The sequence below is a fragment of the Callospermophilus lateralis genome, chromosome 2 (assembly GCF_048772815.1).
Source record: "Callospermophilus lateralis isolate mCalLat2 chromosome 2, mCalLat2.hap1, whole genome shotgun sequence".
Classification (NCBI taxonomy): Eukaryota; Metazoa; Chordata; class Mammalia; order Rodentia; family Sciuridae; genus Callospermophilus; species Callospermophilus lateralis.
In genome coordinates, this window is record NC_135306.1 from 201,866,548 (window position 1) to 201,886,128 (window position 19,581).

A 19,581-nucleotide genomic window follows, 5' to 3' on the forward strand; every position below is an offset into this window, starting at 1 on the left:
CCCACTTCCTATGGAGGCCTACAGCCATCAGGGAGCCAATTTATCTCATCTTTCCTGGATGAATCTTGGCCAAGATTATGCTTGGGCTCCAGCACCACTGGGAGCTGATGGGACAGTTTGGGTTCCCCAAGAAGGCCCGCTGAAGTAGGCAGTTCAGGCTGCATCTCATAAAGCTGTACCCAGGATAAGTACCATCTGTACCTTTTTTATTGTCCTTTGTCCTTTAAAAGACATCCCCCAATACACACATCCATGGGAGAGAACAGCTGAGCCAGGAGGAGCTGAAGAAAACAGCTTTTTATTTGTTACTATAAGAACCAATTACAGAATCTGAGGTTAAAAAAACGGACAAAAGATCTTTATTTCCAAGATTGGCGTACAAAAGGCGGACAGGGAGGGGGAAGGAAAAAAGAGCGAGCATGGACTAGGGTTGTTGCCAGTTTAGGGGCCTCAGACTCCAATTAGGAAAGTCCGGACACCGGACAGGAAGAGAAGCCCCCATTAGGAAAAAAAAAAAAAAAAAAAGACATGGCAGTGCACGCCCCCCTCCCCCAACCAGGTACCATTACCTGATATCTGTTTCCTCTTCCCCTCCCCCATCCCCTTTCACAAAGGGAGGCAAAATTTTTAAAAAATTAAAAAACCCTCCCCCCAAGACAACAGTGGGTCCTACTCCCCAAATTAGGCTAGGTGCCCACATGGGCCAAGTTCCTGCAGGTTGCCCTGCATCACAAGCATGGAGAAGCATGGGAAAAGGACAAGCCACAGGTGGCAGCACCAGAGGGCGCCCAACCCCTCCAGAGACACACATGCACTTGCTCCCATACTCTCTCACTCCTCACTCCCTTTGATACTAAAGGGAAGGGAGGTTTGGGTGTCCTAGGCACCCACCCTCTATCTCAGCCCACCTCCCTTCCCCAAAGATGCTCAATCCTCCAGGACAATGGGCTCATTGGTGCTGGCAGGATGTGTGGGTGCAGGCAGAGGGACTGGAGGCCTCACTGCAATCAGCGTCTGCTTCACCTTTAGAGGCAAGTTGGGCCTGCGGGCAGCTCTCCGCATTTCCAGGTGAGTTAGAGCCTTGCGCAGAGCCCTAGCGGGAAAAAGCAAGACAGGAACAGAAAAGACTTAGAGAATGCTAACTGGATCCCCAAGTGAAACCCCAGAATTTCACTCTGTAATTCTGCCGTCCAGCCCATTCTTTTCTGGCATCGCCCCCACACTTTTTTGTTGTTGTTGTTTGTCTTTTTCTCTTTTTTTCCATCTAGTCTTCTGGAGCTAGTCTTGCTCAAAAACTCCTATTTCCCATACCCAACAAACTGGGTACTCAACCCCTCAGCCCCTCTCATTATGGAATCCCTACCTGGTATCTTTTGTGGCCACAAACACCACAGGATTGGGAGCATCAGCTGGGTTTAGTTTCTGACGTTTAGCCGCTGGCTGTGAGCTTGAACGAATCCCTGAGGCCAGAGGCCTTCCATTGGCAGAGAAGGGGACCCCTGCCCCTGCCATCTGGAAAAGGATGGAATAGAACAATGAGGAAGGAATTCCCCTCCAATTCCTATCAGAAACAAAAGTCCACTCAATTCAGCTTGGTCTACGCCAGTCTTTCAACTCACAGTCTCATAGGCCCGTTTCACCATAATTCCTCCCAAGCCCCGGTTTTGGGTCAGCTGGTTTCTGTTGATTGGTGTCTTGGTGCCCCGAGGTGTTTTTGGTTTCAGAGGTGCCTGGGCCACTGTCAGGAAAAATAAATAAATAAAACAGAAATTTCAAACCTTCTCCCTATGTAATTTCCCTTTCTCACCTCCATCTCTTTGGGCCAGCAGTTTTCCTAAGCATTGTCAAAAGTAATGATGGGGGAATGCTCTGAGAAGCTATTTAAAAATACTTCCCCCCCAAAATTATATGAGTATGATATTATCAAATCAGTTATTGATATGAAAAAGCATTATAGGTCTAAGGTTGTAGCTCAGTGGTGGAACACATACCTAACATGAATGCATGAGGCCCTGGGTTCCATCTCTAGCACCACAAAAATAAAGAAATAAAATACACACCCACAAAAGTATATAGTTGGTTAAGACTAAATCTCTTGGAATCAGTGGGAAAGAAAAATGTAGGAAGAAAGTTCACAGTAGGACTTGGAGCCTGACACCACTCTTAACTGTCCATATCCTCTACACACCCTGGATCCAGTCTGGTTCCCCATCCATACCCAGATCTTTGACGATCGTTGCCAGGGGCAGCCGCACCAAAGGGTGAATTTTCAGTGGAGTCTTGGCAGCCTTAGGAAGTCGAATGGAGCCTAGACAAAAGAAGAAAAATTCTGAAGGGGTTTTGTTATTCAGACTTCTTCTGGGGCATGAACCAGGTCTAATCTCCTAAATAATAATAATAATAATAAAACTTCCATGGTTTACTATCTCTACAGTCATTAAACACTGGTATCTAGCCAGAGCACCCCTGAACCCACCACTAGCCCGGCCACTCATGCCCTTACACTCTGCCTTGATGGCATTGGCATTGATAGGGGCATAGGGTCGTCGGGCAGCCCTCCTTGGCTGTAACAGGTCCCTGCACATTCGTCTGGCAAGACGGGTCAGCTTCGTGGTCTGGAGCAGGAAAGTCTGCCTGTTCTTGGCCAGCAGCTTGGCCCGGTTGGCGCTGGTAGTATAGGGGGAGAGACTTTGGGCTTCAGGTCTGGATAAATGTCCCCTCGAGTGTGGCTCCTGGAGGAAGGGCATAGGAAAAAGGGAGACTGTAGATTGGCACTAAGGCTCCCTTTTTTCTTCTAATACCTGCAGAGGGCAATTTATTTCTGCCTGATCTTTTTTGTTCGATTGATTGGTTTTTGTATTTTTTTCCTTTGGAGTACTAGTGATTGAATCCAGGGCCTCTCATGTGCTAGGCAAACTCTCTACTGCTGAGCTACATCCCCAACCCTTCTTATTTTGAGATAAGGACTTGCTAAATTGTCCAAGCTGGCCTCAAACTTGTGATTCTCCTGCCTCTGCCTCTTGAGTAGTTGGATTTATGGGCATGAGCCACAAACAGTCATCTGATCTCTTTACTGACACCCCAATATAATGGGCTGCCCAATACTATCAAGCATCCCTGCCCATCAAACCATCCCCATGGAAGCAGGTGGGTATTCTGGCCTTTGCCTCAAGCTTATATCACTATGTTCACTGCTCTCTTCTGCCTGTCCCTCCCATTGATCCTTACTGTGGTGCCCCGAGCAGCTCCCTCAAGCTGGGTTGGGGTCTTCAGTCCCCCATATTTCTTCCAGTAGATCCAACAGGAAGCACAAAGGCGGCACTGCATGTTGGGTGGGCCCCAGGCATACCATTGGGCAGACTGTGTGGCTATAGGAGCATGGAGAGGAAAGGGGAAATTGCTGGTGGGAAACATGCTACCTGAGCCCCTTAGACTCTTGGGCTAGAGCAGCCTCCCACCCACCCCTAGCATTCCTGTCCCTCCCTGAAACTCACTGTGGCAGCTCTCACAAGTCAGGCCCTTCTGGAATCCAGCCCCATTCAAACCAGGCTTTGAACCCACAGAAATGATCTGGTTAGGGTTTGGTTTAGTGCTAATGAAAAAAGTGGGAGAAATAGGGGAAAGAAGTCAAGGAAAAGAATTCATTTCCACCCTGTCTCTCTCTCTCTCTCTTTTTTTTTTTTGGTACTACATATTAAATCCATGGGATCTTTACCACTAAGCTATAGTTTTTATGTTAAAAGAAGGTCCAATTAAGTTGCTTAGGGGCTCACTAAGTTGCTGAGGTTGACCTCAGATTTGCGATCACCCTGCCTCACCCTCCCAAGTAGCTAGGATTGCTTTTAAGAAAAAAAAAAAAAAAAAAAAAATATATATATATATATATATATATATATATATATATATAAAATCTTTTAAAAATTTTGGTCCTTGGGATCAAACCCAGGGCCTCATGCATGCTATGCACGTGTTTATCACTGAGTATTCCCAGCTCCTATTTTTATAATTTGATTCTGCCTTCTGCTCACCCACAACCACTGAGAAAGGCACAGGTTGAAGGAAGAGAAGGAAATCATGCCATCCTCCCCTACCCACCTTACTTACTAGGTAGGGATGTAGACCTGTTTCAGTTTGCTATCTGCTTCAGCAGCTTTCAATCTTTTCTGCAAGAAGGGAAAGAAGAGAAGATTCAGAGGCTCTCAGCAGGGAAGATGTCATCAACTTCAAAGGCAGAGGTGAGCAAAAAGCATGTGGTACAGCCTCCCCAGCCCAGACCATACCTGCTGAATATACCGGTCTGTGGTTTTCCACATGTAATAAAACTGCACTATGCTGGCAAGTGATTTCCAGGGTAACTAAGAAGGGCAGGGGGAGGAAAGATGAGCTTGTATCTGGCCCCAGGTCTGGGTTCCCTGACCCACCACCTCTCCCACCTCTCCTTTTAGCCCCATCCACTTACAAAATCCTGGCGAATATCATTGAAATCCTTCCCATACTTCTCTAGGGCCTCCTCGAAGAGCATAGCCTCAGAGGCAGACCATTCCTCCATCTCATCCCGACACAGCACTGGGCCCCCCTGGGGCACCAGGGTCGACATGGCTTTAGCTAAGTCATAGCCATTCCTTTGCAATGTGTCCATGGCATGAAACTTCAGAGAAAGCAGAGACAAGGCTAAGAACTTACGTCTCAGCACCACTAGCCTGTTGCTCTTTAAATATTCCTACTTCCTGAGACATCCTCCTCTCCTATTCCCAAGGTTTGCAGATCCCCACAAAGCCACACCAGCCCAACTACCCACCAACTTCTGCTCACCAGAGTGATGTCTCGGGAAGCGGCAGCTGCACTCATGTGCAGGCTTGGCTGCCGAATGGAGCTGCTGCAATCTAGGGCTCTCGCAAAGGTCCCCACAGCTCTAAGGGAGATATTGAGAAGTCAAAGAGAAAAGAAGGTGCAAACAGACTGAGGAATTAAGCCATAGGAGAAAAAGAAAAATACCCATACCAAAAAACAAATAAAGCCCATCTCTAAGAATGGGTAGGACTCAGAACTATGGCCACATCTCCCCCAGCCCATCTTCCCCATCCACCCACCCCTCACCGGGCCACCACGAGAAATTGATCAATCTGCCGGTCTGTGAGAGGATTGTCTGGGTCCCAGACCTTCATCTCCATCTTCTGTTGGTTCCGATTATCCAATTCTCCTGGAGAACAAACAATGGCATCATCAGGGAGAAGGAAGGAGAGTAACTGGTGTCTTGATTACTCATAATTTCACCTCCTTCCTCCTTTCCGTCTACTTGGAGTCTATCAACCACCTCAACTCTTAGAATTCTCCCAGCTGAGCCCATCTGCCCCTTTCAGGTTTCTAAGGACCCATTCCATCAGAGTCACAGCACAGAGCCTTACAGTCTGTGCACTGCATACCCCAGGACATATCACTGTGACTGTGATGTTAGAGAGCCCATGGGAGTTAGATAACCCAGTAGTCATATAGTCTCCCCTGGTGCTTACCCTCTGCCAGACGATCTGGGATCTCAGCTTGGTATTTACAACCAACTCTGATCTCTCCTTGATCAGCTAGAAGTGTCTTCTGCACAGGGTCAAACACCAGTGAATAAAAAAAGCAGTCCTGGAGATGGGGAGAGAAAAGGTAAGCAGGGCAGTAGTCCAAGTAGGCAGGGGAGCAGTGGGGTTTACCCAGAGTTCCAAAGACAGGCAGTCTGTCAACCTTTACCTCTTCACTGTCCTACTTTTCACCTATCTTTTAGGGGCAACACCCACTCCCCTCCCTCATCTTCTAATACCTCCTTCTCACCTCCTTTTCCAGGTACTGGCTCAAAATATCTGTCTCATTCAAGAGGGTCACACTGCATTTCCCCCTATAGAAAACAGGTTATAGAAAACCTTGAATCAGCCCTTCATTCCCTCTCCACAGCAAATCCAATATACCACCCCCTCCACTGTATCTTCTAAATAAGTACATACAGGCCACATTGGTCCTGATCATGCTATACCTTATGTGGGTGGCTGGTAATGATTCAAATTGCCGAGAAAGAAAAAGTTCCCTGTGTTTCAACTGATGTCTCTGCTGCTCCGATACCCCTGGCTGTTTTGATTCCTCCTCAAACTCCCCTAGGACAATAAGGCAGAAAAAAGAAACTAAGTCAGAAAGAAGGCACCCTGGAAACTCTAATCCAGAGAAAACATTTCCTAGCTCAGTTGTTCTCACTCTTCCTGGATATCTTACCCTTTCCTACCAGCTTTCTCTCTTAGCCTTATGCCTCATTATGAAAAATTGTGAGTCAAAGAATGCCATAAAAATGCATCCCATACCCAGCTACCAACGTTTAGACACTGCTCAAAGCACAAATACTGCTACACCAGGCCCAGCAAGAATATCACACTTGGCTCTTTCTTTCTAAAGTAGCTTGAGGTCCAGGAACCCAGTAAGATGAAAGAGTATCACACAAGGTTGTGTTTACTAGTTCCTCTTTTCAGATTTCAGGAGATTCTGCATTCTAAAACATCACATGCAACCCTAACTATCCCTCCCTTTCTACTTGGCTAATAATAGTTTGTGGGGCTTTCAAGGACAGCACCTCTCAAGCCAGTGCCAACACTTCCTCCCCAAGGAGCTGCAGCTTGCCCTGAAACCTTGGTGGAAAGGGTTAACCTGGCTAAGAGCCAATCAAAGTGGGAGGGGGTAGAAGAGCCTCAGGCCCAGGCTTATTGGTGCATTGTTCCCAACCTCAGGGAGAAGGGGGGCGGGGTGCAGATGACTCCGCCCCTAGCCTGTGTGCACCGGAAACCCTGTACTAAGGCAAGGGGGACCACACCCCCCACACCCCTTCTGATTGGACAAGGCCAAGGTCAGCCCCTGCCAGATGGGGCTGGAAACCCCAAAGGGCCAGGGAACTTGGTAAGCCCAGCTCTCCATTAACCTCTTCACAACCAAAGCAGCATGGAAAAAGCAAAATAATTTAGGAAGAATAGGAACAAAAAGAAAGAAAACCAAAGCAGGAAAGGGAAAAGAAGCTAAGGAAAACTAAAAGAAAAACATTTTAAAAGAAGATGAGAATTTAAAGAGAAAAAGACAAGACAAAAGGAAAAAAGAAGGATGTAAAATAAAGTGGAGGGGGAAAGGGAAGTGGTGAAAAAGAAGAAAAAGTGCAAGAAAACTTTCCAACCAGATGCCACCTTCTTATTTTCTCCCTTCAGTGTAGACTCATCACCTTGTGATTACAAAATAAGCCTGCTTCCCTGTTATGAAGGCTCCTCACAATCTCTTCCTCTTCAGCTTGACCTTCACACTCACTACCCACTGCCTTAACTGTATCAAAAACTGTCCTCTCTAAAGCTCTTCCTCCCCAATCTAAACATTTGTCCCCCCACCCTCTCTCACACACACAAACTATAGTCTGGCTTTTCTTATCATGGTCTCACCACCCTGCTTCCAACCCCAACATGTAAAAACAGGCCTCCCTCCACGACAGGGCACTTCCCAACCCCCAAACTCACACCCCTGCCTTGGGCACCCTACCAGGGGAAACACCTGCAGGGACATGCCCAGGCCTCAGATCAAGGGGAGGGGAGGGAAAGGGGAATGAAGGCACTCACTGGCATTACTATCAGCCAGGCTGTTGAGGCTACTAGAAATGTCCCTTCGCCGAAAAAGACAAACAACCTTTGCTTCCACATTTCCATTTGCAGTCTAAAGGAGGGGGAAAAATGTGGTAATGAATATTGGTCATTTGAAAGTGGAAGACCTAAAGAAAAGTCTAACAGCAGTCAATAAATTACTAAGGGACCTACTTCCAAATCCTTTTCCTTAGCCCCCAAGAGAGAACAGTAAAGTTCTCATTAAGTTCCCAATAGTCTTTCCTGATTACATCAAATGAATGAATGAATGAATGAATGCATATGAATGGGTACTTAAGATAGGATCCTCTCTCACCTGAAGTTAGAGATCCCAGAAGAGACCACTTGGGGTGGGGGACTGGGTTCTGCTTGACTTACCTTGTTGAGCTCCTCAATCCGTCTAACCAGGTAAGGATTGCTGGAGGAGTTCTCAAAATAGACGTAATCTGTAGGAGGGGGTGGGGAAGAACCGGGAAGATCAGAAGAGGTAGAAGAGCCTGAGTACCTGGAGGAAAGTCAGCTTGAGTGGACCAAAAAGAGACAAGGGTCCAAGTAGAAGGGACGCTGAGATGTAGAAGTGGACACCAAGAAAACAAAGATGCCCCCCACCCCTGCCGCACTTAATTCTAAAATCAGATCTTCACTCAGATGGAAGACTTAACAAAGTTATGAGAAGCAAGAGTTCCCCTGCAGTCCCCACAACTGAGTGATGGAGTTGCACCCACGTCGGCAAACCGAACAACTGTTCACTCTAGCGCAGAGACCCCCGCCCCCCACTTTGCTAACCGAGGCGCACAAAACACCGAGAGGAGCAAACCTCCAGGCAGCTCCCCCGCAGGTGGCCAAGCGGTCGCCCTGGCCCTCGCGTCCCGTCGCTGCACTGTCAGCCCCTTCAACAAGTTTCCCAAGCCCACTCCCTGCCCGGGGTTCCCGAAGCAGCCCTCAGAGTGCCGTCGAGGATGCCCGCAGCTCTCCAGGAGTCCAGATGCCCGACCGCGTCGCCGTCGCGGTTCCGGTTCCGGTCAGTGCTCCACTCCATGCCGCCCCAGACGTGGCTTCTTGCGCCACCGGGTCCCGGCTCACAACCTCTCCCGCCCCGGGTCCCGCACCTCTGCGCCGGGTACTCACCCCCCACCCGGTACATGTTGGCCGCCATGGCCGTTCCCGCCGCCGCCTCCGGCCGCACAAAGGGGTCCGGGAGGCTCGCGGGGGCAGGGTTCGGATCGAGGCGAAGCCCGCAGCGCGGGGATGGCGCTTCGCGGGAATCTCGGTGGGGTCTGCGTAGCCAGCAGCTCCGCTGCCTCAGCCGTCGCGGTTCATTCTGGCCCGCGCTGTCGCTGCTGCTGCTATCGCCTCACGCCTGGGACGCCGAGGCCGGCGCCGGTCCTCTCGGCTTCTTCCGGAATGAGCTCGTTCCTGCCGGACCCGAGCCAGGCTCCGGTTTCCCCCGCCCTCGCCGAGTCCCACCAGACGTTGGGCTCTGCCGGCCGCGGGTAAGGTTTGCCCTGCCCGCCTCGCCTCCTTCCGGAACACCTTCGGCGGATCCGGAGAACAAGGCCCGGCGCTCGGCTCAGGTCGGAGAGCAGGACCCCACAGATCGGCCACTTCCGGAAATGGTTCGGCTCTTTTCGGCCAGCCGGGGCCCGGCGCTCGATTATTTCCGCTTCAGCTCGGCTCCTCCTCCGAGAGCGGGAGAGGAGCGGAGCTTAACTCTCTCCTCTCTGGAACCCTACAGCTTCGACTGCGGCCCCCAAACACGCGCGCCCTCGCACTTCGCGTGGTTATTTGCAAGCGGCTTTGCCTGCTATTTGCATGAATAGTCTGCTCTCCCTTACCCTTTCCGCACTCCTCTTTATTCCTTCATCCCCACCCCACAGGGTCCCGGAGGCGCCCAGCGGCGCCCCACGAAAGCACCGGGAAGCGACTTTGTTTTGTTTATTGCCCCTCAGCAGGCAGCGGGAGTCAGGGCCTGGGCTGGGGCTGCCCGGCTCAGCCAGCGGGTCTATACAGTGTGTGCATGGGTGCCTTTTGCCCCCTCCAGGGAAACGCGCGATCGGGAATGTCTCGAAGTCGAGGAAAAGGTCGGCCCAGGAAAGGGTCGACCGGCGGTCCTGGGGTATTATTCCGGCAGGGCGGGGCCATGCCGCAGGGCCATTCGGTCCTGTAAGGCAACGGATGATCAGACATCGAGGGAGGAGGCGGGAGAGAGGGAGGGGGTTCGAGAGGGCGTGGCGGGCGACTGCCCGGCACCCCCAGCGCCCAGCACTCTCCACTGGAAAATGCTGGCGTCCTTGCCGCCTAGCGAGACGAGGTACGAGTCGTCATGCGTGAACCGGACACTGGTCACGTGGCTCCCGTGGCCCCCATACATGCGGCTCGGCGCCTAGGCCAGAAGAAAGGTTGGGTTGCAGTGGTGGTGGAGCCCGGGGAGCCAGACCACCCGTCCTTGGCGGCCCTCAGCAGCCTCACCTTGGCGCGTGCACATGGGTACTGGAAGAGGTGCACTTTACAGAAGTCGTCGGCCACCGCCACCACACGCTCGTTGTGGGAGCGGCACAGGGAGTTTATGTCGGTCCCATCAGAGCCGTCCGGCCACACGCCTAGCACAACGACGGGCCTCAGCCTGGCATCTTCCCTACCACCACCCACGACTCCAAACTGCTCCATTTTCGGAGCTCAAGCTGCCACTGCCACCCACCGGCTGCGTTCCAGGCAATCCTTCCTGGTTCCCAGGGCTGGAGGGACCTCCCGGGTTGATCTGCGAGGTTTCTTGCCACCCACCCAACACACATCCAGCATTCTGAGCCTAGAGCCGGCTCCAGCTTGTCTGCGCACCGCTCCTGCAGGGTTCTGGGTCCCCGCGCCCCTGCTTACCATAGACATGAAAGCCCAGTACACAGGTGTAGGTAGCCCATTCCCGGTCTCGGCTCTCATAGCGATTCCTCAGCAGCTTACAGCCTCCAGCCACGTCCCCTGGAGAGAGGGGAAGAGGGAGTCAAACTAACTGTTCTCATCCTGCCCTCAGTCAGGAAGTGCCAGGAAAGGCCTGGCTAGAAAGACTGGCTTATGGCCAGGTGACATGTGAATTGGTCACAGCGTAGGTCCTCTTCCCCCACACCTGCAGAACCCAGGGTGAAACCCACCCTTGTGCTCCCTGAGTTCTTGCTGAAGTTCTAACAGCTTCTCATGAGTTCTTCTCCCTAGATAAGTCAGCCCCTCCACACCTACCCTGAGAAACTTTTCCAAAACAATCTTTTCTTAGTGCATTTTTCAACTCCCTCAAGTCCTTGTGGGAAGAAGACACACGGTGTGAAACTGCATGTGGTTTTTTGTTTTTTTCAAATCACAGAATTCCTCCTATGTGGGTAATTCCAACTCCACTTTAACCCCATCTCCACTTCTGCATATGACAGCCCCTCTGCTTGGAGTGCCCCAAGTATTCTCCTTCATCCCATCACAACCAGGAACCCCCCACACAAAAAAAACCTACTCCGATTATCCTCTTCCTATGTCCTCCCCCACTGCCACTCACAGTAAAGAATTTCATAGTCCCCAGAATTGGACATGATGAAGTTCCCATCCTTGGACCAGTCCAGGTGAGTAATGAAGCTGGAGTGACCCTAAGAACAGGATCAAGTTTGGTTGGTTGGTTTTGTTTTTGATACTGGGGATTGAACCCAGGGGCACTCAACCACTGAGCCACATCCCCAGTCATTTTTATATATTCAAAGACAGGATCTCCCTAAGTTGCTTAGGGCCTTGCTCAGTTGCTGAGGCTAGCTTTAAACTTGCGATCCTCCTGCCTCAGCGTCCTGAGTAGCTAGGATTACAGGTGTGCACCATAGGTGGATCAGGAGTTTAAACAAAACAAAACAAATGTAACCATCATTTCCCATCCCCAGACACCCCTTTAATGTATCAGACCCCTGTGAGTATACCCATTGTTAGCATGCTCCAACCTCCACCCAGCTGCCTTACCACACAGCGGCCAAAGCGGCTGGACTTGGCACCATCACTGGAAACACTATAGATGTAGATCATGTTGTCATGGGAACCAATGGCTAGGTACAACCCATCTGCAAAGAGAGGCACTCAGAGAAAGAAGGGCCAGGGAAGGACCTGAGTCCAGGGTGGGGGTGTCTCCCACCTGGGCTGTACCGGACAACTGAGAGCTGTTCATTGCCATCAGTGACATCAGACACGATCTCTCTGGTCTCTGTGTCCAACACCAACCACCTGGAAGGAAGGGAGTGGGAGGAAGATAGGGAAGTGAAAAGGCAGGATGTGAGGATCCTCAGAGAGGTCCTGAGTAAGGTAGGGGGTGGCCAATCAACAACCTCAAAAAGGCTATGATATAGGAAAGAGGTCACCACTATAGTCTTAGCCTAGGAAAAGGGAAGGGCCTACCACAAGGACTTTGTGGAATTGGTAAGCCTGTCACTTCCCTGTCTCCCCTGGGCCTCTCCTATTGCACTGCTTCTCCATCCTGGGCTGCCACTTCCTCCACTCCCTGGGCCTGGATGAGGGAGTGGCTGGGGAAGGGGTAAAGACAAGTATCCCAGAACAGGGGAAGAGAAGCAGTTTTCAGGGAGAAGCACCAAGGAATGGAAAGGCACATTTGGGCTCCTGAGCTACCTCAGCCACTCTTGTCCCCTTTACCAGAAATCCTTCCCAAACCTCCCTGCTTTCCCTCCCAGGAGTCCTGGGCCCTCTCACCTCCCCGTGTTCAGTCCTACTGCCACGACTGCCCCACTCGGGTGGAAGTCAGCACAGAGACCTGTCTCCTGGGAGGGGAGAAGGTGAATTCAAGGTGCCTTTCTAGTGAGGGAACTTTCTTGCCATCTTGGTAACTTCAAAGCCTCCTTCTCCAAGGAGAAGATGGAGAAGAGAGGGATAGAAGACCTATGATGGAGGCAAGGTCACTGGAGCCAAAAAAAGGGTGGCACTCAAAACCCCTAGCCACCAGAAGGAAGGCCGCCAGCTGTGCTATAAATTGACCACACAGTTGCTGGCTCAAGAAGAGGCCTGAGGGGGCAATGCTCAGGGGCACTAGGGGCATCAGCTTTTACCAGTCAGTACAGAATATCTGAGTAGCCATACCAGTACAAACTGGCTGCCTCTGGAGCACAGAAGGAGAAGCAATGTTGGGGAAGAAACGGCCACAGGAGTCATGGTGTGTGTGACACAGGAGATCAGAGCTATCTGGCTGTACCTTGAGGTCCATGCTCCAGGCAAGTGCATGGGCCTCCCCATCCCATAGGCAGAGCTGCCGGTCATGGCCGCAGGTGAGGAAGCGGTTCTGGGAAGGATGTGTACAGAGACCCCAGAGCTCATCCGTGTGGCCCTGCAACAACACAGTATGACCTATCACCATGGACCCTCCCCCAATACCGCTTCCCTCCCTCTTCCTCCTGCTCTCAGCCCCCCAACCTGGATCACAGGGGAGAAACCCTGAGCCAGATCTCCCCTCAGCAATGCATTCTTCGTGGTTCCCACTAGCAGCTCAGAACCAAGCCCTTCAGCAATGGCCCGCACAGCCCCAAAGTGTTCTGGAATCTGCAGAGTGGTAACAGAATGTCAAAAGCCTACTAACCATTCCTCTTCCTCCTTCCACCCTTGATCCCAGTCCAAGCCTCACCTCAGCTTCCTGGAGGGCCACCAACCCAGGCCCCCACTGTACCAACCGTCGGTCCCGCCCACCACCACTCAATACTGTCCCATCCCGACGGAGACACAGGGCGAAGATGGAACCTTCGTGAGCATGGGCCTGGGCCACAATTCCGTAGGTCTCTGTTGGAAAAGCCCCAGAGGTCATGATCTTGGGGTACAGATGAGTAATAAAAAAGGGTAACCTAGGCTGCCACAATAGACTAAGACTCCCAGCTACCGAGTGTCTTCTGAATACTATCTCTGATCCTCAGGACTGCCAATGTGCCTATTATTCTTCCCATTTTACAGACAGGACAACCAAACTTAGAGAAGTGAGGTGACTTTCTAAGGTCAGAAAACTAGTGGCCAAACTAAGATCCAGCAGACCCAAAGCCCCAGCCCTCTCTTCTTTGCCATGCTGGCCCCAGAGAACTTCCAGCTCTCAAGGTAAAAAGATGGGGCACCCTCTCCTCTGATCCTACAGACCCTCTGGGGTAAAAATGTTCCAGATGCCACCCCCAATCACATACCTTTGGCCCCACCCCTGCCTGGGGTCCTGGCATCAGAGAGGCTCCGGCCCCAGGTGAGAATGTTCCCCTCTGAGTCCCCAGTGAGAATGTCTCCATCAGGAAGGAACACAAAGCAAGGGATAAACTTGGGTTTCTTGTATTTCTGGGGTAAGGACAGAGAGGAGGGGTCAAAGGGACAGGCAAAGACAAGAAGCCACAGGACAGTTGGGGGTTGGGGAGCCTTAAGGTCTACAATACCCAGACCAATCCTTCCAGCTCCACTCTTCCCCACCTTACCACCTCTCACTCATCCACATCTCACCCCAAAGACACCCTGTTTCCGGGCGAGGGTCCCATTCCCAGGAACCCCTGCTCCACCACTCCAGTTCCAGAAGTGGACATGAGATTTCCCACTGGTAACAATGCAGCTGCTGTCACGAGGGCTGAAGCCAACGGCCAGGACTGAGTCATTTGTACTCTGAAGGGAAGACACTAGATTCAGCCACCCTAACCCCTGTGCACCTTCCATCTCCTTGAGTCTTCAATCTGAATCCTGACAGAATACAACTGGCCTGCAGAAGCCCAGAAGCCTGAGCACAGCCCTTCCTTCATGACCTGGGCTGAGTATATAGCCCAGAACTACAGCACTTGCCTAGCATGCTAAAGGCCTCCCAAGAAGGCCATTCCCAGTGCCACAAAGGGAAGAAAAAAAAAAAAGTCCCTGGTTCCTTAAGAGTTTGAATCCCTATGACTCCTGATTAATCACACTATGCCTCCTGAGGACAGAACTCCCATAGTCCCCATTTCACAGATGGACAAACCAAGGCTCAGAGAGGCTAGGAGGTTTGCCCCCAAGTGACCCAGCAAGAAAGGAAGTAAATGCACAAATAAGTCTGGAGCTCTCTGTACTCTACCAGTACCAGCCTGCCCCACCCTCAACCTTAAGACCCTCGAAGCCACCTGGACTCCTCACCTTGATCTCAGCCAGCTTCATTCCCCGGCTACAGTCCCACACTGACAGCATGTGCTCATTGGAATCATCCACCACACAAAGAAAAGCACCCTGATCCTGAGGATGAGGGGACACATAAGAGGAACTATGAGAGCACTGGAGATCTGGGGGTTCATGGTCATTAGGCAGGGGGTGCTATTACAGATGAGGAGGACAGGAGTTGACATATGTTCCTTCCTCAGGAGAACTGGCTGAGAGGGCTCAGGAAGACCAGAACTTCTGAGGGTTCCTGGTGAAGTAGAAGAGTGGAGTCCCTGGGCAAGAAATAAGGGTCTGGAGGCTTCTTTGGAGTCAGCTCACCGCTGCTGAAAAGGCCAGAGCCCCAACTCCACGCTCGAAGGCCCCCAGTCCAATCTCCTGCAGCTTCAGCAGGGTCTCTGAGTCCCAGATGTGAACCACAGGCTGCAAGGGCTAGTGGAGGGGAAGGAGTTAGGGCTGTGCAGAAAAACTGGGCTGGGATTTCATCCTTACTGCACAGTGTTCCACTACTTACCTTCCCATCCTTGTCCACTCCAGCTGTCTGTCCCGAGGCTACACGAACACCATCAGGGTGAACAGCAAGGCTAAGTGGGAGAGGAAACACTCTAGGGAAGGGAGTCTCTCTCAAGAGCAATCAAGACAACTCCTTGCTTGCAACTGTCTCTCCTGCTCCTCCACACCCAGCCAGAGCCCTTTTCCTACCAAGCCCACCATCCCCACGCCTCAGGCCCCTCACCAGCGAACGCAGTCTGTGTGTCCCCGGTAATGTCTCTGGCCACCACCTCCAGGACCCCCTGGGCCTCCCCCAGGCCGATACAGCACCACCACACAGGCAATGAAGTAGACCACCTCCCCAGAGCGCAGCACAAACAGATTAGAGCGGGAGTCACGACCCCTGTACCCATAACTGGAGTGGGGATCAAGGTCAAGGAAAGGGTCAAATCAAGAGCAGGAGGAGGAAAAGGGAGGAAGCTAGAGCTTCTGGCTAGCAACACAACTGGCAGAAGGCTGGCAGGGAAATTTCCAGGGAGCTCCCTGCCCCCCAAAGATCCAGGAAGAAACTGTAAGGAATGGCACAGGGTTCCAAGATGGGAAAGGGAGGTTCCCATGGGACTGGAGGGGATAGGATACACCCAGTCCAGGCTGAGGGTCTCCGGGGGTGGGCCACTGGGCAGCTCTTCAAGGCTGCGGATGCCAGACGGGATGTACATGGTAATGGGGCGACCACGAAGGAACATTTTCACCGAGATGCCTTCTATAGAGAAAAGGGGGGTGTTAACCATCATCAGCCCCCTCCCAGAAAGCCAGAGCAGAACTCCACCCACCACATCTCACAGATCCCCCCAAACAGCTCCTGGGGCTACAGCCCAAACCCTAACATGGTAACCTAACTTCTTCCCTCCATCCCTCTGTACATACCCAAATTGTAATTGCTCCTCCTTGATCCGGGACCCCCAGGGCTGGATAGAGGGTCTTTGCTCCCGCGGCTGTTTGGAAGAGTGAAAAAAAATAGGGCTAGGGTCAGGAGATAAGAGACCAGTTCCTCTAGAGATCAGTCACCCCTGTTTGGGATTTTCATGGTCTCAGGCCTAGAGTAGATGGAGACTTTTTACTTCTTCCACATGAGATGAGAAGACAAGGCCACAAAGCTTGTAGGAGGATGTATGGGCCAGTGACCTTTCCTTCAGTCCTCCAAGCCTCTGGCTATCAACCTTTTTTTTCTTTTTTTTTTTTTTTGGTACTGTGGATTGAATCCAGGAGTGTGTAACCACTGAACCACATCCCCAGCCCTTTTCATATTTTATTTTGAGACAGGGTTTTGCTAAGTTGCTTAGGGCCTCCACTAAGTTGCTGAGACTAGCTTTGAACTCATGATCCTACTACCTCAGCCTCTGAGCCTCTGGGATTACAGGTGTGTGCCATGGTGCCCAGCATTTTTTTTTTTTTTAATTTTATTTCATGTAGTGCTAGGGATGGAGCTTAGAGCCTCACCACATGTTAGGCAAGTGCTCTATCCCCAGACCATAATTATTGACCTTTTTATTTTCCCATCTGTAAAACAGAGCTAAAGTGAATGCAGAATATATACCAGCCCTGCCTTTCAGTTCTTATCTTTGAAGAGGAAAGTGATGGGTGAATTCCAGAGATCCTGTATTTGGATGATATCTCTTCAGAGAATAAAGTGGAGACCAAGGAGAGACACGGGTAACACGAACATCCAGGTACACACTGAAATAGCTATGTGCAGTCACTAAGCTACCCCCTTTTCTCTAGAAGAAAGTTGATCTGTACTTGATACATTCTGAGGAAAGGGCAAGCCAAAGCTCAAAGGACAGTCATCCATGAAAATCATGACAGCTTTTAGAAAAAACTCCAGGAATCTTGAAAGGTATATTGTGATATGGTAAAATGGGAAGGGGAATGGAATCAAGAAGAGTTGGGTTCAAATCTGGACTCTAGCTATGTGATCTCAGGTAAATGACTTACCCTCTCTGAGCCTGCTCCCTTGCCTGTGCAATGAATAGCATGAGACCACCTACCTCCCAATATATTGTAGGGACTGAATGAGATGGAGGGTTTAACACAGGACCTGATGATACACAGCAGGTGCCCACAGGAGTGCCTTTCTTCCTGTTGGGCAATGAGATCCCCAATCCCACATAGGGAAGTTAGGTGAGGGATGTGGAAATCAAGAAAGAACCAGAGCCTGGGGTGCGTGTGTTGACGGGGAGCCTTGCCCACCTCTCTGTGCTCCCTGACCGCAATAACAGGTTGGCGGAGGATGCTGCCTTCCTGGAGAGTTTCTGTCGGGGCCGCTCTGAGGGGGATGAAGAGGAGGAAGAATTTCTCCGTGGCCTGATGGGAGCAAAGTGAGCAGGTGAAGGTTATGACCTTCAGTCACGCCCCCAAATTCTCACACCCCTTCCCAACTTTTGCCACAAGACACCTACGTTTCAGCACGCTGTGGGGGCTGCACAGGCCTGAGAATCCCAGGGGGGCCAGGGGAGCCAGCCCCACTGCTGCTACTGCCGCCTCCTTCAGACTGGGTCCCACTAGGCTCCTCGCTGCCCCCCTGAGAGGCTGGGGGCCCATTGCTTAGACAAGGGGGCTCAGGGGATGGCTCCATCTCCACCTCTGTCTCCGTCTGGGTGCCTCGGCTCACCAAGGACAGGCTGCATGTGGGTGGTAGTCCTGGGGGCACTGCAGGGCTGCTGGGAAGACAGTGAATCAACCTGATGCCCAGGAGGCCCAGGAAAGAGGAGGAAGGGAATGTGCCTACATGCATACCTGTCCCTCATAGGAGCTAGTGTGCCATAGCCCTGCAGAGAGGTGGGGGTGCCCTGCAGTCGCAGGAGACGAAGGGCTTCTGCAAGTGCTGCCTTTACCAGCTCCATCTCCTCCTCCTGAACCCGAAGCCTCTGGTTCAGGGACTGCAAGGTGTCCTGAGCAGGGCCCTCACCTGGGAAAGGGGCAAGAAGCACTCAGAATGTGCTGCCACCTGGAGAAGAGTTTGAGGGGATTCTATCCCCCAACATCCTTACATTTGCCCAGTAGTACTGCCCCCTTCAGGCAGCCCCAGGCTTGGAGGCTCGTCCAGAGAGAAGGAGAAGGTCCAGAGGGGAGGAGAAGACTGTATAGGACCAAGGGCCTCCTTCTGGCAGGACAGGCAGGGAGTCTGGCAAAGCGCCCTTCCTGCTGCCTTCTCAGCCTCCGCAAAGAGGGAGTACCATGGAGTACCAGGGGTGAAATATGGAGTACTGCCGAAGACCGTGGGAACCACGGATCCGCGGTACCGACAGACCGCAGTCCTTGCACCCCCACAGAAAGCTCAGGTCTCCATTAAAAGCAATATCACCCGAGCTGGAGACATCGGTAGAGAAGAGGGGGCAGGACAGTAGTCATACTTAGGACCCACAGTACAAGAAAAGAGATCGAGGGTGACGGGACAAGGGACTAGTGGTGATTATAGTCATAGTGAGCATCCCAGTGTAACAGTGGGGGTCCGGAGTAAAAAGACCCGGGATACTATGGGAAGAAGAGGCCCGGAGTAACAGGGAACAGCGAAACTTCGGGGACCCAGAGTAACATGGGAGGTAGAATGACGTTAGGGAAATCCGAAATGACAGCAGGAGAACCCAAAGAACTAGGTGGGCAACCTGGGGAACTGTGGAGGATGTTCAGAACCCCTGAAGCGGAGGAGCACGCGGGCATGCCACCAGACAGCCGTCCTGCACTGGCAGCGCCCGACGGGCCGGCGCTCCGGGAAGGGGCACGCCGCCCGCCCCGCCCCGTACTCACCGGGCCCCGAGGCCCTGTCCATCCGGCCCCCGGTTTACTGCGAGCGGCAGCGGCGGAGGCGTCTAAGCCGCGGGGGCCATGGCCGGGGAGAGGGGAAGGGGAAGCACCCCGGGGCACGCGCGACGGCGTGCCGTGCCACCCCCCCGGGGGCGCTGTCGGGCGCAGGGAAAGGGCCTGGAGGGGGCGCTGTGGGGCCGGGGCCACAGTCGCTGGGGCCCGCCGGGGCCTCCGACTCTCCCGGGGCCGCTCTCGGCTCCCGGGGGTGGGGTGGCGGGGCCGTCCCGGGCCCCAGCTCCGCTGCACAAACAGGCGCCGGACGCGGAGCCGCCAGGAAGCGCGGGAGGGGGGGCGGGCCCGAGGGGGGGCCGGGCTGCCTGGTAACCCCTCCCTGTCCGGGCCTTGTCGCTCGGTACGGGGGCGGGGCCAGTCGGCTGACCCCTCACTCCCTGCCCATCTGCGGTCTCCAGGCCCTTCCGGGATCCCCGCCCCTGGGCTT

General features: G+C 52.5%; 2 protein-coding genes across 7 annotated transcripts; both read right to left on the bottom strand.

Moving 5' to 3' along the window:
* Positions 1-278: 278 nt before the first annotated feature.
* On the bottom strand, positions 279-9,455 carry Mta2 (metastasis associated 1 family member 2). The gene is made up of 18 exons (XM_076847344.1): positions 8,766-9,455; positions 8,016-8,083; positions 7,617-7,710; positions 6,014-6,131; positions 5,815-5,878; positions 5,511-5,628; positions 5,098-5,200; positions 4,813-4,912; positions 4,460-4,648; positions 4,281-4,355; positions 4,105-4,163; positions 3,495-3,592; positions 3,229-3,368; positions 2,504-2,732; positions 2,219-2,308; positions 1,620-1,738; positions 1,364-1,512; positions 279-1,093 (listed from the first exon to the last, which is right to left on the bottom strand). Exons 1-18 carry the CDS (start codon positions 8,791-8,793, stop codon positions 928-930), a joined length of 2,007 nt encoding a protein of 668 aa, XP_076703459.1. The 5' UTR covers positions 8,794-9,455; the 3' UTR covers positions 279-927.
* Positions 9,456-9,557: 102 nt separating this feature from the next.
* On the bottom strand, positions 9,558-19,427 carry Eml3 (EMAP like 3). Of its 6 annotated transcripts, none has more exons than XM_076847339.2 (22): positions 19,086-19,425; positions 18,075-18,246; positions 17,738-17,995; positions 17,529-17,642; positions 16,206-16,273; positions 15,918-16,041; positions 15,523-15,693; positions 15,301-15,370; positions 15,108-15,218; positions 14,769-14,864; positions 14,118-14,273; positions 13,817-13,958; positions 13,276-13,427; positions 13,068-13,193; positions 12,850-12,981; positions 12,354-12,421; positions 11,785-11,873; positions 11,616-11,713; positions 11,170-11,257; positions 10,512-10,610; positions 10,107-10,237; positions 9,558-10,020 (listed from the first exon to the last, which is right to left on the bottom strand). In XM_076847339.2, the coding sequence occupies exons 1-22, from the start codon at positions 19,105-19,107 to the stop codon at positions 9,817-9,819; spliced, it is 2,691 nt and encodes an 896-aa protein (XP_076703454.1). In that variant the 5' UTR covers positions 19,108-19,425; the 3' UTR covers positions 9,558-9,816. The 6 variants fall into 6 exon arrangements, 5 of the variants coding, with proteins under 5 accessions (XP_076703454.1, XP_076703456.1, XP_076703453.1 ...); XM_076847341.2 differs by having other exon boundaries at positions 15,918-16,038; positions 17,738-17,998; XM_076847338.2 differs by having other exon boundaries at positions 17,738-17,998.
* Between the last annotated feature and the right edge of the window lie 154 nt (positions 19,428-19,581).

Excerpts from the sequence above, each read along its gene's own strand:
- Mta2 (XM_076847344.1), bottom strand. The coding sequence starts at position 8,793 with ATGGCGGCCAACATGTACCGGGTGGGGG. Across the intron at positions 2,733-3,228 it reads GAGCTGCTCGGGGCACCACA|GAGCCACACTCGAGGGGACA; the intron begins GTAAGGATCAAT and ends CCCTTCCTCCAG. Across the intron at positions 2,309-2,503 it reads CAATGCCATCAAGGCAGAGT|GCTCCATTCGACTTCCTAAG; the intron begins GTAAGGGCATGA and ends TCTTTTGTCTAG.
- Eml3 (XM_076847338.2), bottom strand. The coding sequence starts at position 19,107 with ATGGACAGGGCCTCGGGGCCCG. Across the intron at positions 15,694-15,917 it reads ACCCTCAGCCTGGACTGGGT|TTATGGGTACAGGGGTCGTG; the intron begins GTATCCTATCCC and ends TCCCCACTCCAG. Across the intron at positions 15,219-15,300 it reads GAGTGGACAAGGATGGGAAG|CCCTTGCAGCCTGTGGTTCA; the intron begins GTAAGTAGTGGA and ends CCCCTCCACTAG.